Source organism: Tyto alba, unplaced genomic scaffold (genome assembly GCF_018691265.1).
Source record: "Tyto alba isolate M040663 unplaced genomic scaffold, T.alba_DEE_v4.0 Super-Scaffold_22, whole genome shotgun sequence".
NCBI classification, from domain to species: Eukaryota; Metazoa; Chordata; class Aves; order Strigiformes; family Tytonidae; genus Tyto; species Tyto alba.
The window spans coordinates 18,868,551-18,891,585 of NW_024881296.1; the positions used below are offsets into that span (position 1 = coordinate 18,868,551).

General features: G+C 38.2%; 1 protein-coding gene across 1 annotated transcript in view; it reads right to left on the reverse strand.

Moving 5' to 3' along the window:
- Positions 1 to 23,035, reverse strand: part of EPM2A (EPM2A glucan phosphatase, laforin) — a 41,127-nt gene that overhangs the window by 12,090 nt on the left and 6,002 nt on the right. The window contains exon 2 of the mRNA XM_033011639.2: positions 14,704 to 14,878. Coding sequence (XP_032867530.2) covers positions 14,704 to 14,878 — 175 coding nt within the window. The remainder of the gene's footprint in view (positions 1 to 14,703; positions 14,879 to 23,035) is intronic.

A 23,035-nucleotide genomic window follows, 5' to 3' on the forward strand; every position in this document is an offset into this window, starting at 1 on the left:
CAGCTACAGAGCAGTTCCAGTGGTACAGTGCCATGTAGGTCTGCTGTCTTAGGAGATTTGCATAGCATCATCCTGATGGCACAAAAAGGCTTGGTTGTTCCCTCTTCACCCACCAATCTACACTTACAGCAGGTGGGATGGTGCACTCTTTGGGTTATGAAACAAGGAACAGCCATACTAATGCCTAAGCACAACACAGCTCTCCTCCTCTTTCATAACCTTCTGGTGGATTCTGACTCTGGGGAGGCCTGTAGGCTATGTCTGCTTTATGGATTGTCCTAGCTCTGAACGCACCAGGGACACAGGATAAGAAGGATCTACATGAGTAGAGTTTAAGTCAATCACGTCAGAAAAGTTTAGTCTAGATGGATCTGCAAAGCTTTCTGTTTATGGCCCATTTTTCCCTTCCACAGCAACTCCAAACATTCCCTTACAAGAAGCATAAGAGCTTTAGCAGAAAAAACTCACAAAAACATCTCAAAAAGACAGCTGCAGACATCAAAGACATTTCTAACATCCTATACCCTGCCACAGGAGGGAACATATTCAATGAAAACACCTATACAACTGGGAAGTAAACCACATCCCATGCTGCAAAAATGACAATAATACTTGGATAAATAAGCAGCAACACTATGCCTGAGAGTCAAAAAGTAATCTTTCTATTGTATTCAGTACTCACAGACCATCATCACAAGGAACAGGAAGGTGGGAGATATTCTTTTCAGATAAAAGACTGAAAGAACTGAGGGTTAATATCAAAATTAAGATACTGAGATGTTGAAAACTCAGCCACTCTGTGATTCTGGGAAAAAGGATAGGAGTTTCCAAACATACAAGACATAGCTATAAAGGGGCAAGATACTAATTTGTTCTCCAAGTCTGCTGTGGAAAGGACAAGAATAAATTAATTTAAATTGGACTAGGGAGACTTAAGATGAGATTATGAAAGGTCTTTAATGGTAAGAATAGTGAGGTAGTTCAATAGAAAAGTAACAGGACTGTAGAGTCTCATAACTGAGATGAGATCATATTTAAGATCAGGCTGCATAAACCTGTAATGATTTAAATGTAACTGAGACTAAGTTGGAGCAAGTGGATGGACTGGATTCTTTTTGAGGTCTCTTTGAGCCTATGATCTATGATAGTATAATCACAAACTTTAATTTCCATCTCTGGGATCACTAGCTATGTTAATTCATCAAGCTCTATCTTGAAATAATTTAGGTTCCTTCTCCTCCTTGCCCTCTTTGAAAGATCATGCCAGAATTCAGTCATCATTCTTTTGATGTCATAAACCTTGCTGTAATTTACACTCTAAATTCATTCAGAAGCAATTAATACCCATTTGATCTTAAAGTAGGTTCAACTTCAAGAATTCCTCTTCCTCCTTTGTACTAATTCCTGAATGTCTTTTACAAATAGAAATACAACCTCTTTCTCAGTCTTCATTTAACTACGCTGTCTATCTCAGACACCAGAAGTAGTCAAGCTATGATAGCACAGAGTTCCTTGCAAGCCCATTTATTTTGGTCATAAAAGCTTCACAGTCTGCAGAAAATGCCCTCATTCATTCCAAGTCAGCTCACGTATCTCTGCTTTTCACAGTGGTTTGTGATGAAGGCGTATCTTCTGTGAGGGAGCTCCTGACTTAAAAAACAAAAAAGTCTGTTACATCATTTTGTATTTTAAATGGGTTTGCAAAACCAAATTTGCTATTCCCATTCCTCCCATGATGTAAAGAGGATGTAAAGTTCTCCTAACAAGAAACCTTAGGGATTCTTTTTGTGGGATATCCCCTGACCACAAAGTTCCTATGAAGATGGCAACACAAAACAGGCAGTGTATCCCCATTAACAGGGATTGTGCCATTACCTCAAAGGTCAGTTACTGATAGATGAGATAAACCAGGCAAAGGCAGCTGATCTCTTCCATGCCAGGACTAAAACATGTTTCAGACTTGTCCCTCCTTGAGAAATGGAAATACAAAAGGGATTGTAAATCATCTTTGTTCTTCTGACACATCAACAGATCAAATTTATCTAATTTTGTCTCTAGGATAAGTGTGCAAGCTCCAATAAATGCAGTGGAATTGCTCTTGTTAAACTTGCAGTACATTTGAATCTACACAGGGAGAAAACCACACTATGAACTCTTCTCCCCTCTCATTCACCTCATTCCATTAAAAAGTTCAAAGCCAATGAATTTATATTTTATACTTTTTTTTTATAATCTATTTTATCTCTACTCTAGATATGATCTAAAATAACTTGGTCACACAAGACTATGTACATGGTCAAAACTAAATTGTGGAAGATAAAATTTTATCCTCCCTGTATTCAAAGTGAAATATGTCATACTTCACTACATATTTCTACTGTGAAGATAAGAAAGCAATCATTCATAAGCACACCAATGCCTTGTAGGACAGGGTGTCCAGATCTAGACTTACAGGACTTCATCAGATTTTATTTTCAAACATAGACACAAGGTTTCTACTGGTGCTTAAGGAGCACACTGCATGCAGCAGAAAGCTGGATTTGTCTTTGTAGGGAATGACTCATTTCGTACTCTAACTTGTATAAACATTATCTGAAGCAAATTATGTGCCAATTTAGAAATACAGCCTGAGAAGAGAATCGGATTCCAAAGCTTGTATTGAACAACCTGGAAAAGACTCTTCCATTGGCTTGTGAGGATTAATACTTAAATGCTCCAATTATAGAATCTTGCCTCATGCAACCATGGTTGCCAATGGTTACTTCCTACATATGTCTCCGTTAGGTTGCCAACGTTCCCATTTGTTTTGAATTAGAACAAATACTCGGAAATACAAGAACAACAGCTGCTAAACTAAGCCAGATCGTAATGAGCCATGAATCTCTTGGCATTAGGAATGAGAATTTCTAACATTAATGCTCAGCAATGGGAATGATGCCACTGTTGGCACCTTTAAGTTAAAGCATCTTAACAAAATTGATTTAAACCGCTACAGATATACTTCAAGTTAGTGCTCGAGAAATTTCGGGAATCATTGGTAAAAATAGATCTTGTCTTCTTTCAGAGTTCATTTATTAGCAGCTGCTTAGAAATCTAGACTGAGAAAATAATAAAAGATAAATCCACTGTTCAAAATGCAGCATTTCAGATCCAATGGAAATGCTTTCCAATGCTTCAGAAACAAGTACACATTCATGAAAATTACATAATTGCAAAGCACAGTTTATTGCAGGGTGACCTTGTGATCCACATGACAGCATATGCACACATACAAAATGCTGGAACCCCATCAGAACTGAAACATCAGAGGAAGAAGCACATCCATCCCTTGTTGTACCGTTCAAATACAACAGTGTTGACGGTCTTTGTATCTGTGTTCATTCCAGTTAAGATACTTATCCAGAATTTCTAAACCTGAATTACTTAATTTTAAAGAGGGATGGACACATTCTAGAGTATCACAGGCTGGGAGACAACTTGCCAGAAATACTGAGAAAAACTGAATCAATGCATCACCACGGTCAGCTACATAAATATCTAAAATAATGTGTTCCCACAACAAACTCAAATCAAAGGGACAACAGCTGCATAGTACTACCATAATAAAATTGTCAGAAAACTTCATTTTAGCTAACATACTTGGTTACTAGGTTATAAGCATAAAATTAATAACCCTGGTGGATGAGTTGCCAACCTCGAAGGTTGAGGCTGAGACTGTAACAGAGATACTGAGAAGGCCCAGAAGGACCTGTGTAAGTCTTCTTAACACAAAATTGCAAAGTGTAGTGGGATCTCTTGAAGAAGTCTTGCATGTCAAAAGAGAAAAAAGTCATTTGAGTTAAATTAACGAATGAGCAATGCTGCAGCTTTTATTGGAGCCCAAAGACTGACAAGAATTACCAAGGGTTGTTTACTTTTAACTGCTTCTTTTTTTTTTTTTTTTTCAGATTTCTTTCTTTTCCTAGTAATATCGTTTCACCTGCTTGAAACTGAAATTGCAGGCACTTGAACAAATGTATTACAGTGATCTACTGTTACTAAAGTTTATGTTAGTGTTTTTACATTCTTGGCTGAAGCTTGACTTTGTAAATTTGTAAAACATTACTCATACTGGATAGCCTTATAACCTAGACCACAAGTACATTTGAGAAGCTTTTTTCTCCTTTCATCTCACCAGATGGAAGCAACTCAGTATTACAGGAAGCTGAGCAATTCAGTCTTCTGCAGTGAAAGCAGTAGTTAATGCTGTGTTTAGGAATGGTCTGCACATGGCCAACCCTTCAAGCTTGCAGCTGGACTGCAGAAAGAACACTAAAGAAATTATTTTGTTAGGGAAGCTGCATATCCTCCTTATCAGATCATCATCTTGGGAAAGCGAAGGTATTGGATATAACTGTTCTGATGTGTTTTGAAAAAGCAGTCCTGGAGGAGCTAGATAAACTAAAAATGAAATTTGAAAAAAAAAGTCTCTAGAAGCCCACCAGCATCCACAGATACATACTAGTGCCTAGCAGCCAGTCCCTGAACTGAAAGACGGAACCATGGAGAGTCTTGCTGCTGGCCCACAGCTGATAAATGGACTTTCTGCATGAATTCTACCATCCTATTCCTGCTGCTCTCCACTCAGTTACTTTATATAGGTAGGTAACTAGGTTGAAGGAAAGAAAGCAAGCAAGCAAGATTCTACTTCATTACTGATTCTACCTATAGTCTACATTTTCTTGTCTCTGTATTAAAACTGAAATCTGTATTTTTCCTCTTCTTGCACATTTAAAATCATCTTTTCTAATATTAGGTATTTTCACAACAAGGAAAAAAGACATTTCATTCAAACTTACAAACCATGGTGTCTATTGAACCAACAAAGAGGAAATCCATATGTCTTACAACTTGGCAGTGTCTATGACATTTGACTCAGTTTTCATCACAATTTACAAGAGGACATACATTAAACTTCTGAACAATTTCAGGGATTATGTACCTGACTCCCTGAAATTAAATCTCCTAAAGCACAAGTCTTAACAGAGGGAACAAGAGATTTTCAGTTCAGGCTCTTAATATGTTCCCTGGGAAGACACACACAGTTCATTTCTTTGGTTTTTTGTTTCTTCTCGTAGAGATAAAATTATATATGGGAAAATACAGCAGCAATTTAATAATCTCTATCTACACTTGGGAAATAAAAGACTTACGTTTCTGAGAGAAATCTGAAAGACATAAGAGCTACCTTCAAGTTTCCTTTCTAATAAATCATCTTTTATCCTTTAAATAGGATTCTCCATATTTTTATATGGAAGAGCTTTTTTAAAATTATCTTGTAAATATCTAGAGCATTTAAGTATGAAAACTTGCATTTATATCTCTCAGCTTTTATACAAATTATTGAAGATAGAGGTAGAATTCATAACTTTATAGCTTCAGCTTGCTACTGTTTTAAATAAAGTATCTTTTACACTTTCCCAATTTCATTTGAGTTGAAACAACTACGTGCTTGTTTATTTCAGATTATTGTGATTTATGGGTTACCTGTTTCAGAAATACAGTATACACTGAGCAAACACCAAACCAGCTGGTGGCAATAAACTATCTGATGGTGTCACCTTTCACATTTGGGGACTGAAAACTCTCTCATTTTGAGGCTTTTTTTTTCTGCAAGAGCCAGCTGCAGGCTGGCTGGACTAACCTGCCCTGGGAGTCGTGCCTGCTGAGAACCACAGGAAAGGTAGGCAGAGTGGGTCTACACTGCAAACACAAGTCCCCGGTTCAACAGTTTTACTGGTTTCATATTATGGAGTTCTCTTAGTGAAATTCTTCTAATAACAACCAAATACCTGAATTTGCTCCCTCCTGGTAAACTAAATAGCAATAAGGTTGAGTACACAATCTCTGCTTTTGAAAAAGAGCTTCTGCTATCTTTAGATAAACTATATTAAGAAATGCCAGTGATTATCGGGTACCTGCTAAATTCATGTAAAATCTAAGAGGAAATAAATATCTGAGAGACAACTGGAACATCTTTGGTGAAAGAGAGATGCTGCGCCTTCCCTGTCGTCCTGGCTGTGAGCTAAATTACCCAGGATTTCACAATCTCAGTCAATTTTGTTCACAGCCAGCAACACCAGCAAATTGCTTTCCAATGGAGACAGAACTTTATGCCCTCACTGACAGCCTGAATGTTAAAGAGTAAAGAGGCAGGAAAAAGGGCTGGAGACCTCCAGAAAAAATACAGACAAGGGACAGGGAGGCACAGTAAAACAGAAAGAGAAATTAGAAGTAACAATAGCTTTTCTCCCTAACAGTGATACCCCATGTAAAATTTCTACTAGACTATCAACATTTGCCTGTTATATCCCACAGAGAAAACCAGAACAAATAAGTATGTTTACTTCTCAAGGATTTTCATGGAGGGTTCCCAGTCTTCCTCTGGTTTCTACTCCCAGAACAACACAGAACTGTAAATTTTTCTTAAGAAGTAAGGAGATCATTTTATGCAGTGACACACCTATGAAAAGATCAATTTTAAAGAGCAACAGTGGTTTTAAGCAAATATTACCCATTACCAGCCAGCTGTTGAAAGGCGTTCATCTTGCCATCAACAGCCATTTTCTGCTTTCTGCCATTTTATTAATGAAATGCTCATTCCTAAACAATCACTCCTCTAAATAAATAATTCTAAGTCAAATACCAATTCCAAATGCCACATATGAATGGCAGAATGATAAAGAAAAATCCAGAAAAAAAGTCCAGATAAAACTCACAAGACTACCCAGACAACATGCTAAGCTCCCCTTCAGCTTGTTGTACCCTGTTGTCCGCTCCCTGTTTAGAAATTACTTGGTTAAAATACTGGCTCTTTTGAGGTGAACCCTCATTTCAGGTTTTCTTCTAAAGCACCTTGCAGGCCACCAGCTCCTGGTATGTGAATGAAAGCCAGTTGCTTCCATGGAGCAGCAGCCAGCCTTTGCAGCTCTCTTTCCCTCTGACATCTCACAACACTCAGTCCAACTCAGCTATTCATGTCCTACCAGGCTTTTAAAATGAGTTCCAAAATTTTTTTTAAATTGCCAAATTGAGCCATGCTCAATGTACTTCATGTGTATGATTTATATGTATAAATTATTTGGTTTCCAGAGGAATGACACATTCAATAATTGCCACCCTGCGGAGCTTTGTGCCAACGTGGTGTCAGGAGTACCAGGAATCTTGCTGTGGTCCCATTCCTCCTCCTGCTGCCATGCACACATAGAGAGAAGCCCAGCCCTGTGACAGACAAAACTATATTAACTCCTGAGATGGAAGTATGTTAAGAGCTTCGTTGCTTCAAAAGTTTTATTTTGCTTAGGGGGCATTACAGTCTAGGGGTTTTAGCAACACTATCAAGGAGCTATTTCATATCCATACCATTTCCCTAGCCATCAGGGTTTATGGAAGGCAACTGGTTCTTCTTGGCTGAGCCACAGGGCAGGTTGAAAGGCCATGACATTACGTCTGAGTAGGATTTAGACTGTGATTCAGGGAAAAAAAAAGCTTTTTCAGATGTGTAACATCCAAAAGATTTCCTTCATCATTCTTTGCAGGGATAAGGAAGGGAAAGAACTTCACAGCCCTGCTTTCCAGTATAACAAAGGCAAAAAAGGCCTAAAGAAGGTGCCATGGAAGTAATTTCTTTCTAGTACAGATAGGTGCTAGGCATTGCTCTGGGAGACTCAGTAATTTCTGAACTGTGAAAATATTCTGTATTTCATTAGAAATACATTAGTTTTCATCAAAAGTGAAATCCACGTATCGGTGTCCTTTGCCCTTATTGGCTACCAACAATTACTCTAATTGCTCTACAACGTAGAATTCCACAATAAATCACTTATAAATGCCATGCTGTTTAGACTATATATATGAACAGTTCAAAATTATTAATTTATTAATAATGCTGACAACATAAATTGTGGTTTTATAGAAAGGGGAGAAACCACTCAGATAAGCTGGTGAATATTAATAATGCCTGCCATTTGAAAAACTGCTGACATAAAAATATTAATAGTTCACAAGTCTGCTAGTTTTCAGTCTTGCTTGTTGTCAAAATCATTCCCTCCCCTAGTTTTATCATATTTACAGAGATAATTTAGCATTCATCAGCCATTACTTCAACAGTGTCATCCCGGTGTATACAGTATTTTGTGTCCCTCAGCCACTACAGTACACAAACTGGCAGCATGTTGGCTAGTAGCCATTCATCAGATCTAACACACCAGTCACTGTACGTAGAAGTAATACTGGGAATTCAAACACTGATGACAGTTATGCAAAAAACTTTAATTTAACAGCTCCACCACTTTTTCCTCTGGCAAAATTTATATCACCTGTTTAAATGCCAGGTTTTTCTTGTTACTATGGCACTCACAAGAAACGTGATTAGAAAGGAGTAGCTGAAACATAGGAGTATCCATTTCAAGCCCCTTTCAAGTGCCCAGGTGGTAGGTCACGGCAAGGGAATCAGGGATGTGCTGACAACAGCTATTTGCTAATACTCAGAAAAACTAAATGTGAAAAGTGAGTTCCCTCGATCCTGTTCATCCACAGTGTTATACAGGTACCACAGTTTTGCCCACACCGCTGGCACATCCTAACTGTATTCCTGTGCACAGTTCATGGGACTGGGATTTGTAGCTCACTCTCCAATAGCCTGGGTTAGGTTATCCCAGCCAGGTGCCATCCTGCCCATGCAAAAATCACAAAACTTGGAAAAGCAGAATCAGTTTTCAAGTTTTTAGCCGTTGTTAGGGAGAGCACAGATGGGAAGTTCATGAAAGGAGAAACTTTTTGTTCGGATAGGCAATAAATGTGGAAGAAAAAAGCATTTCTTACCCAATACAGAGATACATCCAAATTAAATAAATGTAAACAAATAAGGACTTTAAAAATGGATAAAATTCTGACCTCATAATATATTTGCCTTCTTGGTCTTACTTCTGTTTCCTCACACTCCCTCTTAATTTCCAATAAATTAAATAAAAATGCTTAGAAGTCACTTCTTACACTGATTTGAAACCCATTTTCTTCACAGCAGAGACTAGTAAAAGCATTTCACAGCTCCAGTTGAGGGTCATATAGGAAAAAAAATTGAGATATACAAATGACAAAAAAATAGAATTCATATTTAAACCATTCTACAAAAGATGGTTCCCATTGGTATGTAAACAATGGATCTCCTTTAGACTAGTTAAAACTATAGCTCAGTCTAATAAAATTCAAATGGGTGGTCAAATGTCCTAGTTTATGGGATAAACGTCACAAAATGTGGCTTAGAATATTTTCATTATTTAATGTATAAAATGGCCAGCTAACTCTACAGTTAGAGCTCCAAATACTGAAATCAAAGATCAAATTCCCATTGATGTTTAGTATTTTTACTCAGGATTATTTTATTATAATACAAACGAAAACTTTTGTTCTGGAGCTCATTATTTCTTATTCTTTTCTCTAAAACTGTTACCACAAATATTCCTTAGGCACAGGGGACAGCTAGCTCTCAGTTTTTAATGTTAATTATGTTAATCTCTGTAGACATCATCACCTCTTCTCTTAATTCATAATGTAGGCATAAAGTAACAGTTCAGCTTTCTACTACGGTAGCATAGGTCACTGCACTCTAGAGTTTTGGGTTTTTTTTGGTGACAGCTTCCACTTTAAATCTTTTTTTAATAATTCAGTAATAAAAAAATTACTTTAGAATTACACTTAGAAGAGTATCTCATTTCGTAAATTAATTAGAACTAGTAAGTCAGAAGGGAAGTTAAAAAGTAAAAATAAATAAAAGCACTCTTGCATTTTTTCTAGTGGTTAGAATTCAAAGGTAATTCTAACTTCATATTTGAACTGAGATGCACGTTATTCATTAATGCAGGCTAGGGATGGGATACAAGATGAAGATGAAGTCACCTAGCCCTGCTTATCTATAAACAGGTGTCTTCAGGCACAGCAATACTCAATGCATTGCCTAAGTACTGCTTCCCACAGACACCTGAGATGTCCTATAGCATCTGGAACATCTGGAAGGGGCTCACAGATATGGCCAACGAGTTATAAGAAACCATGTTCCTGTAGTGAAGCAGTTGGAGGCCAGACAGGAATCTCTAGAGCATCTCAAATGACACTAGACATCAACATTCAAGCAACCAGACAGGACATTTAATGTCTCATTATAAATCAACAGAGATCTCATCAGCATCATCAGTGAACTTTGGAGACTAATTCAATTCTTCAATTCACTCTAAAGTAGACACCTAGTCACCAGTGAGTTGAATTGCTGTATACAGACATACAAATTCAGTCGTCATAATCTCAGGATGAGTCCTACCACAGATATCTTATATAAGTGTATATAAGTATATATTTACATTCATCAATCCCAGCAGAGTTCTAACATTCAAATAGCAAAAACTGCACCTCATATGACACACATAAATTAACAAAAGTTACATTATTTTCCTTCTCTGGTGAATCTCATGCGAAAATACTCAACCAGCTTCTTGTTTTCCACCCCAATTAAAGATGCATGTCAATGAAGTAAGTGGTCATTTTGTTCACAGGAGAATTACTACAAACAAAAGGATACAGTGCTCATCAGCAAAATGCTGCTTTAGTGCCTCAAGAAGCATCTGGATTTTGCCCTGCGACATTCCTCATCCACTCAACTATCTACATTAAGATTTTAGTACAAATCAGGAGCACATACTATTTGACTCACCTGATCTTCCCAACTTAACACTTAACTTAGGTTACAACCCACATTACTATGGCAGTGTTAAAGGAAACTGTTTTACCAACAAGCTACAAAGCATTTGTAAAGAGTACATCATAAATAAAGTTTAATTTCCAACCATCAGGAAACAAACAAACAAAAATAGTATTTCTAAGCACAAGGGTTTATTCTCTTTTTATCTTTTGCTTTATTTTGTCTTACAGAAAAAAATAGGGACATCAACACTAATGATAGCAACACATTCGTCAACTTCACAATTTCTTGGATTATATCCAGTTACAGGAACATTCCACCTGCTCCATAAACATTATTAATATTGATACTTAACGGCCTTAATACTTAAGTGCAAAAAAAGCTGGTATAAAAACTGTACCTCAAAAAATTGATGTCAGGGCCCACGGCTACTCTCATGTAGTGACTCCTCCATTACATTCTTTTACATTTAAAGCTTATTGTGTATTTTCCCCTAAAATGTTTAGCAGCCATAACAGTACTTAAGTTAGAGATGAGCTATCATTGTTGTCTGAGGAATTCACTTACAGAATCCAGTTTAGCTGCCTTTTACATGCAAGACATGTAAAAAATATTTTTCTTCATCACATTTAGGAGATATGACCCACAAAATGTACACACAATGAATAAAAGTACAGTTATGAAGACAGTAAATTTGAGCACATATCATTAAAAATTAGACACCATAGATAGCATTCAAGTGTATGTCCTAAAATGGAGAGGTGCTAGTCATACATCATTTTCAAATCAGTTGGCAAAAACTATGGGAACTCACTACTTACCAGGGGTGGATTCGGTAAACTAAAATCAGTCTGAAAACAGAAAACGAACTAGATGGCTTTTCCTCTCAGTGATATTCATTCTCATAGCACCTAATTCTGCCATCAGGCATCATTGACTCCAACATATTACTTAAGGATTTTGTAATTTCAGGTGTCACTCCTTCTATTGCTCTTATGCAATGCCTTTCTTCTGAGAATTGCAGAGGTTTTTATATAAATAATAAGGTATAATACCTATGAATTAGGAAGTTCCACCTTTCACAGATGAAACTGAAACAGAGCTAACATGCCCTAGATTTACAAATTTTCTGAAGTCATCTTGCCCCAGCAAACATTACAATAACTCTAATTTTCTTTGGAAAATTACTGTGTCCTAAGTGAACTCTCCTGCAATTTGAAGGCTTCTTACTGCAGTAATATCTAACACAAAAGAGAAAGGGACTGTTATTTTTTCCTGAATCAGATTTCGATGAGATGTGTCATTACATGTCCAAAACAAGTGAACACTAATGCCACGGAGGTATCAGTCATGACTCTGTAGCTGTGGGCAAGCTCCATTTCACATGTTAAAATAATTAATTCAAATCCTGCTATGCTTAAAAAATACATCATATCCTCTCCAACCTGAATGACCAACACAAAGTGAGTTCTCTAAATATGTTTAAATATAAATTCACTGATTTACAAGAAAATTCATCTATACCTAATAAGAAAAACTTGATTGCTCAGAGCATTGCCATCAGCCTCGGAGTTATTCAGAATTATTTTTGGCCACAGCAGGAAGCAGGTTCTTCTCATCCTGCTGCAGCTCATTTAAAAGTTGAAACGTATGTTTCATGAAGCAGCAAGGTGGTAGTGAAGCTCAGATCAACTCTTTCTAATTGTTGTGATTAGACAGATGACAAGTAAAACCGGTCCCAGGGCTCATACAGGAGGCCATTTTGTCAGAGATAAGCTTTCCTTTCCAGCTAATTCGTGCATAGCAATCCTACTAAGTGGAGCAATGTCAAAAAGGGGCTCATGTCATAAGTTTTCATTGATAAATCACTTCTTTCAAGCCATCACCGTTCTGTAAAGATCCTACAGCTGGTGACAGGACTCAGAATTTGTGCTCATAAAGCTCCCTGTAGTACTGCTGCCTCTGTTACAGCGTGGAAAACGTAACCTTAGCTGGATAACTACAACCCGATCATACACTGAGCTCTAACTATACAGGCAGAGGGACTAGCTCTTTGCTTCTATTTTGAGAGAGTTATTTGTGTGTGTGTGTGTGGTTTTTTTTTTCTTTTTGGTGATATTAATCTCCATAGTACTCTTCTGAATCAACAAGTCCATTACAAAATACAGGCATTTTCATCAGCTCACTTCAGCTGCTCTGCCAAAAGAAAATCTTAATTAGCCAGTATTTTGGGGCTGCTTTGTTATAACCAGCAGAATGGTGAATCTGCCCCCAACTGTTAATAATTAAAGTCATTTAAGGCTGCATATCTTCAAAGTATTAAAAATAATTATGCAACAGGACTGTTATGGGGTATGCTTACTTAATATAGCTCAAAGAAATGAGATAAGAATTACTGAAGATGTACATATAAGGTTGCCTTGCAATGAAGATATGTGTATGTGAAAGGAGAACGTAGGAGCAGATCCTTATCTGGAAAAGACTACACAACTCAGAAAATTTTCTTAAAATATTCTTTAGTGGAATCTGCAGCTTTTTACCTAATCTTGGAAACATACAGTCATGCAGATAAGGCAGTATTAAATGGATCACTGTTGCCTCTGGAAAGGAAGATAAGTTAGCCTTTGGTACTTACTCGCTTTCTGACAGCTTTTCTTTCTCACAAACTTCCTCTGCCAAGCAAAGATTATTTGGGATTGACAAGTCTGTGCTTTGGAATAAACAAGATCTTTTCTCTGATAGGCTGTTGGAAACAGATGCTTAAGATACAGATAACAGTATAGTCTGTCACGCATATTATATAGCTTGAAGGGGTCTCAGGGAAAAGGTACTGAGCCACACGAATACTTACACATGCCTAACAGTGTTTACAAATCTGTACTATTCCAAAAAGATACCAAGAGAGGGAAATTTTTCCTTCATACACTGCAACTCCGAAAACAATTCCGCTTCCCAACCTATGGGAGGGTGGAGTCAAAAGAGTAGAAAGAGGAGACAAGACAGTGAGGCTGGTGTAGCTAAAACTGTAATCTGCAGAAATTCACACAAAGCAGTGCTAAGACCTAGTGAAAGTACGAGGTGGTTTGATTTCTTAAAAAACTACATATCCCTTTGGGATCACTAACTGCTCTGTAACCAACACCAGCTGCATGTGGCACAGCACAGATGCCAGCATTCATGCAACCGTTATCAATCAACAACCTTGCTTGCTGCCACATCCATGACTGAAGATGGGGAAAAAGTTACAAATGGTCCCAAATTCCTCAGTGCTGCTTTGTTAACCAGTTCTGCAGCTGCTGCTCTAAATATAGCCTGTGATTTATTTGCAGACCTAAAGGGTGAGTGCCCTCTTTTCTTTAAGATCTACTGTCTCCTAATTCAGGCCAGGAAGCTTCACTGGTGAGGCAGTGTACTCAAGTGATCACGGACGTACAAACATTTTGAGACTTGTCAAAGTGTTAGTATTTTTTTTTAATGCATGCACCAAAGTAATCTATAACAGTTGTCACTAGTGGCAGTTGCTGCTTCACATGAGCAATAATGTGATGCCCTGAAGTTCTGGTGTTGGAATATATTCTTTTTGTCTCCCAGGAGATGTTATTCAGCAAAATAATCCCAAACCAAACACATACATGCATATGTATATGCATGCGTGCATATTTACATGTGTATGTGGACAAGTATTTGAAAATGTCGGTTCCTCATAAATTTATCCATAAATTACTACTACTCATTTTCAGATGTGATGCAACTTAACACACCTGCACAGGCTGAAGGTATCCTTGAACTCAGAATCTCTCCTTTTTATTGTCAAAAGTGACATTTAATCGCAAAGAGGTGCTGAATCTTTGTTAAACTCTGTTGTTACGTGCATATTACCATTGACCACTTCAAAGTTTTTTGACACTACGTCAGTACAGATTTTCTGTTTGAATACTTGACACCAACCAAGCTCTGCACTTTTCTTTTACCTGGAGTAATGGATAGCCTGATGTCCTGCAATATTAAAATAGAAGTCAGTTGTATGTTTCATCTCATCAGTATGTCCAGAGATTTCAATCCAATGTGCTATTGGGAGGCAGTAAACTCCATCTACTATGTTGCTCTCGTTGTAAACACAACTTCGGTCATGACAGGGCCCATTACCTAGAACAGAAGAAAGAACAATTGCAGGCTGTGTATTCAGAAAATCTTCTGAAAGGTTTGCCAGAGATGTGAAATGGGTATTTAAGGCCAGGAGTGGTGTTTGCTGCCTATTTAAACTGCATTTCTCATAACATATTATTAACACCTGAAATAGTTATAACAGAAGAACTGCCATAAAGCAAATGTTCAGCATTAAAATAAATTTTTGCAAATTATTAAAAAAAAAAAAAAAAAGCTGTATGAGGCTCCCAAATCACCAACCGTGACACTTAAAATTTCAACAATAATTCATCTTAATTAAGTTCCTCGTTTGAGGTCTGATAATGTGACATCAGCATTTAATGCTTCTGCTGTGTGAAATGCCTCTGGGTGGTCCAGTTTGCTGTGGCTCAAAGTCTAGCTCTGACACAGCACAGCAGTGTCACCTCACCTCAGGCTTACTTCTAAAGAAACGGCCAAGCTACAAGAAAGACCTCGGAGAACACACAGGGCATGGCCATGCAAGATCAGAAAGGTAAAACCGCAAATGAAGGTAGGATTGATGATGCTGGGTTTGTTAGCAGCTTAAGGGTTCAAGAGGAGAAACACCAACATGGAAAAGCATCAAATCCTGAAAAGGAAAAGCAAGCAGGTGGCAGACAGCAACCCAGCAGCAATGAAGACCCGTTTCAAGGAACAGAGAAGGGTGGTCCTCCTCCACCTCATTCACAGCTGCCTGGCCAGCAAAGACTCTTCAGGTGTCCTGTTTGGGACAGGATGCATACCAATGGTAGTCTAGGAGGATATTAAATCCTGTCTTTTATGCTTGCTAACCGACAATTGTTTTGCAATCTCTTCAGATGCATGTCCTGCTTACAGAGTCTGTTCATACACAGTAGAAGTTGCCCAAAGTGACCCAGAGAGACAGTCACATCTGCAATGGTGAGCAATCACAATTACCTAAACCAGCTTTGTCTAAAGTAAGACTTTTTTCTTACAGTTTTCCACTATCTAATATCCATTACCCCTTCTTCTCCTCTTAGAGCAATAATGTGAGCTTTAGTACAGAAACCCAATTTTTAACACCATGCCAGAGTTAGCAACTTGAATTGAACTCGGTCATGTCATCAGTCAAAAGGTTATCTAGCCTCCAAAATTTCAGTACATGTATATTCTTTCCCTCCCCCCCCAATTTTTACATACTTATTGTAATACTAATTGCCATGTAGGAATTATTGTGCAGATTAGAAGTGACCCAGACTATGGCTTGCTTTTAATGTAAGCCTGTTACACTTATACATTATTAATGATGTTAGAAAATTTCTGAGTAAAATTATGCCCAAAGGAATATCTTCAATTTCACACTGCATGTAAATTCATGACCAGCTTCCAAGCACCACATTTAGGGAAATTTTCTAGAGCAAGAGCATTTTGGGACATGTATTAATGCGATGATTACAGAATAAGACTAACATTTAATACTAAAGTGCAAATAATCTCCTTATTTCTTGATGATGTGCATCACATTTTATTGTAATTGTGAAATATTATTATTTACCAAATAAAACCCTAAATACTAAGCAGAAAACTATTTCCTCTTCCTATATTGCTGAACCTTTATGCATCATATGCAATGGTAGGAAATAGCTTTTGATAAATAAGGTGAGCAAGATCAATATATGGCTCCTGAAGCTACAAATCCTATCACTATATTTTTATCTCACATTTCTAACTTTTTACACATTCTTAACACTTTTAAACAATACTTGAAGACAGCAGTATACATCAACAAGTACAACAGCATAACAAAACCTATGGATATTTATGACACTTCATTGACTTCATGTATTCAGCAAAATCTTTACAACCACAAATAACACACCTTGCCTTCCCCATTTTGCTCTCTGACAAGACTGTAGCAACGCACATCACCACGGCCCTGCCATCACAAGGCTGTGTCTGATCCCGACCCCCTCCCACCTACAGACTGATGTACTGTCCCACCCCAGACTCAGCCGGATCCCCAGGGAGGTGCCCGATGTCTGGGGCTGCCAGCCCCGTGGGGTGTCCCTGCAGCCCCCAATCCCCAGGGAGCTTCCAGCCCTTATTGCAGCCTGGAAGTTTTGAATCACGTTCTCAGGATCTCTGGCTCTTTTGCTACTTCCAGTCCTACTTTTCTTCATATGCAGGTGCCCTTGTACACACTCCGGCTCCCTCCAGGACTGCCTCTTCCATTGATCACAGCTGTTCCTCCTCTCTCACCAGGGTTTCTGCATGGATTTTTGCAATCACAATCTATGATCCCTCCCCTCCTGTTCAATTTCTTCTTTCCTCAAGGTGCTAGTCAGTCCTACAAGACAACAAAGCCTCACTCTTGTCTTCATCATCATAATTGCACCACAACATGCTTCCTATTTTCCCATTTCCAACCACTGCTGCTTGAGGTGCATGTTATTCTGTGATTTGCCAGTTTTACTGTCCATATACTTCTCCAGCTTGAATTCTTGTTTTTTCCTTCCTTCTTTATCATCTGCCTTCTTAAACGGCAGTAATCTCCTTGCCTTGTAGCCTTTCCACCTTCACCATCATTCATTTCCTTAGCTAGCCTACAACCGCACATGAAAGCAGGGCCAAGAGTAAATAGCCACCAGACATTTGTTTCATTTGTTTCCTCAAACAGGTTTTCTCAAATCGTATTCTGAAATGCTTCCTTTTCTAATTGTTATTTATCACTGTTGATTTTTTTGCACCACTCAACCTCACCTTCCTGCTGTGGCCTACAGTCAAATAGCAATCTCAAAAGCTGTGCTTCAGTTTTGGCTGTAATACTCAGGTAAACAATAAGAGCTTGCATTTATAAAATTTTTAATTAGGATTGCATAGCTCTGTACTACTCCTTACATTATATACTGGTCTATGAATTAACCCTCTTAATGAAATATGATGTCTGTCAACAGAATTATATGAGTAAACATTCAACATATATATTCATGTGTGCATATATGTATTCATGTATTTTTTAATATATATTTGTCAAATACAGTGATATCATTTCAGACAGGAAGGGGACAGTGTCACCATCTCTAAGAAAGACTAATTTAGATAACAGTATGATCACACTGAACTGCGTTCAAGAGGCTGAATTCTCTATTCCCCTTGCAAGAGTTACGAAAGAAGGCAATTACCACAAGTGATCAGGATCTCACTACCCAGGTAATATCCAAACAATACACAAGTGCTTCTCACCACAGTTTGCTTCACAGGACACATTTAACAAGTAAGCTTCAAAAAAAGAGAAAATTGTTGTATCATACTTCTGCTATCAGGCTTCTGCTAGCACAGTTTGTCACAGGAAAACCATAATATTTTGAATGCCATAAAACTACAACACAAGGAAGGTTTCAGAAGTAGAGCCAGGTGACAAGTTTAGACAAGTAACGGAGAACTCATTAATAACTTAGAGCAATTATAAAAGGGCTAAAGATTGATTTCTCTCAACTTATATCTCCCAGAGTCATTTAATACAAAAATAAGTCAGCCAATGAAACCAGCTTTCATTCAAGGTAACTGATCATAAATTGTGTTTTAAATAGAAAACAATTAGCAACACTTACATGTTCTGTTACATATTTGCAGAAAGTATACATCTAGGAAAATGGGCACAGCTTGGGTGATGAGCAAAAATCAGTAGCTGGATAACCCTCAGTTCTTCCTTTTCCACCCCTATCTTTTTAAACCTTTTCTCACAAGCTTCCTCTGTCTGAAGCAAGATGCATCAACCTCACGGTATGAGGTATGCCCAGGCAAAACGTGCCTTAGTCTCATTTTAGCTGCTTTAGCTCTGCTGATGGAGCAGACTCCTTGAATCTCATCTGTGGTAGAGTTACATGACTCTGTCACACTCAGAAAAGCCAGCCCAAGGCTTCTCACAAGCACTGGAAGAGCTCATGCCAAGAACAAAATAGCTTTCAGAGGCAGGATAAAAATCTGGTACACCAAGTGAAACATTTACCCTCCTCTCCCTCACCACAATAGGCCGAGCAAAGTACTTTCTGGATTTGGATCCCTGGAGCATTGGGACTTTCCCATGCCCTGGACAGCGAGTTGGGCAGGGTGTTAGCTCCAGGCGATGCCAACAGCACCTTAGATCAAAGACCACCGCTTCCTTGCTCACTCTCTAGTCCAGGGCTGTTGGTGTGGTTGGTTAGTTTGGGAGGAAACAGAGTGTGGGAGGAAGGCAGGGGGACCAAGCTCAGAGGAATCTGATTCTTCTCAGTGCATCAGAAATGTGTTGCTGCCCTTTCTAATTTCTTACCTTCTGCTCAGGCACCAGAGAGAAAAGACAGTGGCCAGTGCAGACAGAAGTGCCGTGAGACTGACTGTGTGCAGAGTCTGGACGTGCAGCCACGTCTGTCAAGATGCCTCTACATCACTGTCCGGCATGGCACACACAGAGAAGGTCCAGGGTTTGATTTGCTGCAATCCAACATGCCGCCAGGACCACAAGTGCACGTCACATTTTTACCAGCAACAAAGCGTGCACCACCAGCCAGTCCCAGGCACATACCACTCATGTGGAGATTGAATGGCCAGAGGACTTCGCATCCCTTTTCCAAGCTGGGTGTGCTGGACATCGCTCCATTAGGAGGGCAACAGCTTGAAGCAGAATTCATAGGGGAGCTGCAAGGAAAACTCTCACTGAAAGGAACCCTTTGGTGCATAAATTGTTCATGAAAATAATCTGTCCCCTTACACTAACTAGTCTCCCCAAGATTACCCAAATGTTGTATGAAGACTTCAAGATACTTTGACTAAACTCCCATGACTCCACCAGTCTCCAGCGTGAAGACTGTCACCACATCTCCAATTGAAATGCCCTGCTCTTGCGAGACAAGAGCTCCAGTCTCACAACTCACATGTTGCTCAGAGCACCAGACCACTGGGTAGGCTTCCGGGTACTTTTAATACAAAATGAACAATTATTTGGGTGAAATTTTAATTCTTTTTTCATAGTCAAGAAAATATTGTGCAGCCTCAAAGATCTGGGGGAATTTTAACAGCATTTCAACTTTCCTGTTCCTAAAGCCAGTGTTAAAGCAAAGAAAATCAAATCTGTTTTCCACTCGCCTGTTCATCTTTGCAGAAAAGAAAACAAGCACAAACGCCCTTTGAGAAAGAGCAATACACAACAGGAAATAAATGTTTCTACAGCCCAAACCACTTCTAAATTAATATTTTTCTTAATCTTGTTTCTATTCATATTGTTCCAAGGGGCAAAATTTTGCTTTAATTATTTATTTTTGGGAGGCAAAAACACAATTGCTTGAAAACATGTAAAATTCAACCATAAAAAAGGGTAAGTTAAACATCTGAACAGTACTGATCCTTCTGCTAATTGATCATGTGGACTTTTCTAATTAAAGAACAAAGGGAGTTTGGAAGAGTTTATTAGAAGATACAGGTCCTAGTTTAACTGATAGTGTAGCACTCTTTTTCCTTCAATAAGGTCCTGAATGATTTTATTTAGATTTTGCCTTTGTGACTCTCCACAGCAAAAATACTTATCTGAAAGAGGAATGTAAAAATAAGTTCCTAGGCATTAAATTATAAAGTTTCTCATTGCTTTTGCAACCCACCTGTTGCTCTCTGTACTGCGGATGGTTGTGCAGTGGAATCCATTGATGTAGGCAGGGAACTGCTGGAGAACAAAGCACCCAGTGGCCCCACTTACAGCTCAAACCTCACAGAGGGCTCTTTCAAAATCTGCATGACTGCACATATGGCTCCTGGTTTTATGCATATAAAGGATGATCAAAGTGGCATACAAAGGAAGCTGGCTGCACAACCAACCAACCAAAAGATTAAAACCAAATCTCTCCACGTAACTGAAAAATGGCACTAGCAGAAGATGGAAACAAGAACGAAACAAAGGAAAAACAGATGAAGTTGTAGTAAGTAAGAAAAAGATGCCCAAAGATCAAGGACTGGAAGAAGATAAGCAGGGACCAGAAGAGGATCTTCTGAAATTTGATCTAATCACATACAGTAACAGAACACAAAGAGAAACCTTCAGTTATTGTTTTATTACAGCTGTACTGAAGAGATGAAAAAAGGATAAAAAAGTATAATCCAACAGTCTGCTAACAGCACAGACTCGACACAGCAGACAACCGCACGCAGATTGCATAATGTTCTGGAATAGTCACATTGGTGAAATTATCAGCTTGATCTTAAAAGATAACGAGCAAAATCTGGGTCAATTAAAATTCTCAGCACCATTAAGTATGGTGAATAAAAAAAAACATGAATGAACAAAAAAATTAAGATTGCCTCTTCCACTGTCTCTGCAGAGCTCTTTGCAGCAAAGCCACTTAAGGTACTGCTCAGCCACAGCTCTCCCAGATACCAGCTTGTTGTATATCTTGCTGGAAGCTTTGATTTTTTAATGTTGTTTCCGGTGTGAGAGAAGGTATGTAAAAACTCCAGGGCACAGCAGCAGCTGTAGAGGTGCTGTGTATCTCACCCCTGCCTGAGCCAGACCCTACACCACAGGGTAAGACTTCCAAACCTTCAAACCCCAGCAAGATCAGCTTGTTTCTCAGTTCACTGCTACCTCTGAAAAACCACAGGGCTACTTAGATGACCTCAGATACACACATTAACTTCAATGGCAACTAACAAATCCAAACAGCAAGCAAACAAGCAATTTTCAGATCACCTACTTACAAATCAGTAAGAGGAAAGACTTACTTTTTTAATCTTTGTCATAAATTTTGCTTGAACCAGCAGGCTTTACATGTCAAGCCAAAATTTTAAGTATGCCTAAATATTGTAACTAATTCCATTTGCAATATTAAATTAGGTCCTTTAATGAACTAAATGAACATCTTGAGTTCATGCTTAGAAATTCCCCTGGAAGAGTTTAGTAACATCATAAGCACTACCAACACTCTGGGGACAGAGGAACAGGGAGGGGTTGAGAAATAGAAGATTTAAAAAAAAAAGAAAAATTAATAGAACAACAGGAACTAAAGGAAACATAGGGGAAAAAATGCCAGAAATGAATGATTTAAAAGATGAAGTATTTGCTAGCTTCCCTGTCTTTCCTACCAATATTATAACAAAGAAAAACCTCAAGTCCTGTTTTGGACACAATTCTCAGAGTTATCTGAATGTCTTACTGCATAGTGTCATTATCAGACATTACTCTAACTGAACTTCCTTCACTACACTTACAATATTCAAATGTACTTACACTTTACACCAGATTCTGTCACAAAAGTCTTCCTGTTGCCTAACTGCCTGAACAAAATTCGGTCTCTGGTGTCTTGAAATATGATCTGTCTCAGTCCCACTAAGGCTGAATTGGTATCGATTGTTAAAAAACAAGAGGTACGGGAGGCTGAATCCCCCTCCCAGGAACTGAGCGAGGTCAGGTATTTTGGCAGTTTGAGTCTGCCACAGGCTCTTAGACTTCCTGAAGCCTCAGCAAAGCCCCTGAATAACTGCCCTTTGTTTTTACACCTCTGACAAATAGTGCCAAATAACACATTTGAATTCTGTATGTCATGTACTAACCCTTACTCATATGCTTAATAAAAGTACACTTACTCTGCTTTTTAATGCTGCTTTTTCTGCTGTCAATAAACCATCTTCCCTTTAGATTCTTAAAACAGTAATGAATTTATTGTATTGTTTAAATGCCTAATATTACTATAAGACAAAATTGTTAATTTGCCACACCTAGTTCACCAACTCCTCATTCATGACTGGTTTAATTTTCAGAAATGTTTCCTTGCATTTTCCAGCCCAAAAGAGACATACAAAAAGCAAAAGACCCTTTGTATCACGTAACACACAATTATTTTCTGGCAAACTTAAAGCAGACAGTTTCAACTTCTCATTTGGTAAGGCTGATATATATAAACAAGGAAACAAATCTATTAAAATCCAGGTTGAATTTGAGATTTTTTACTCTATTAGACTACTCCTAAGAGAATTCTTTTTATGGATTTTTTTTTAATTATGCCAGAATTAGAACTAAATGGTTTACAAGAAAGCCCTCCTCAGCACTTGATACTGTTAATCAACAAGGCTTTTTTTTTTTTCTTTTAAATTTCTTCAGAGATGAGAAGATAAGAATTTTCAAAGGCAACCTTCAAAAACATGTGTTTTATT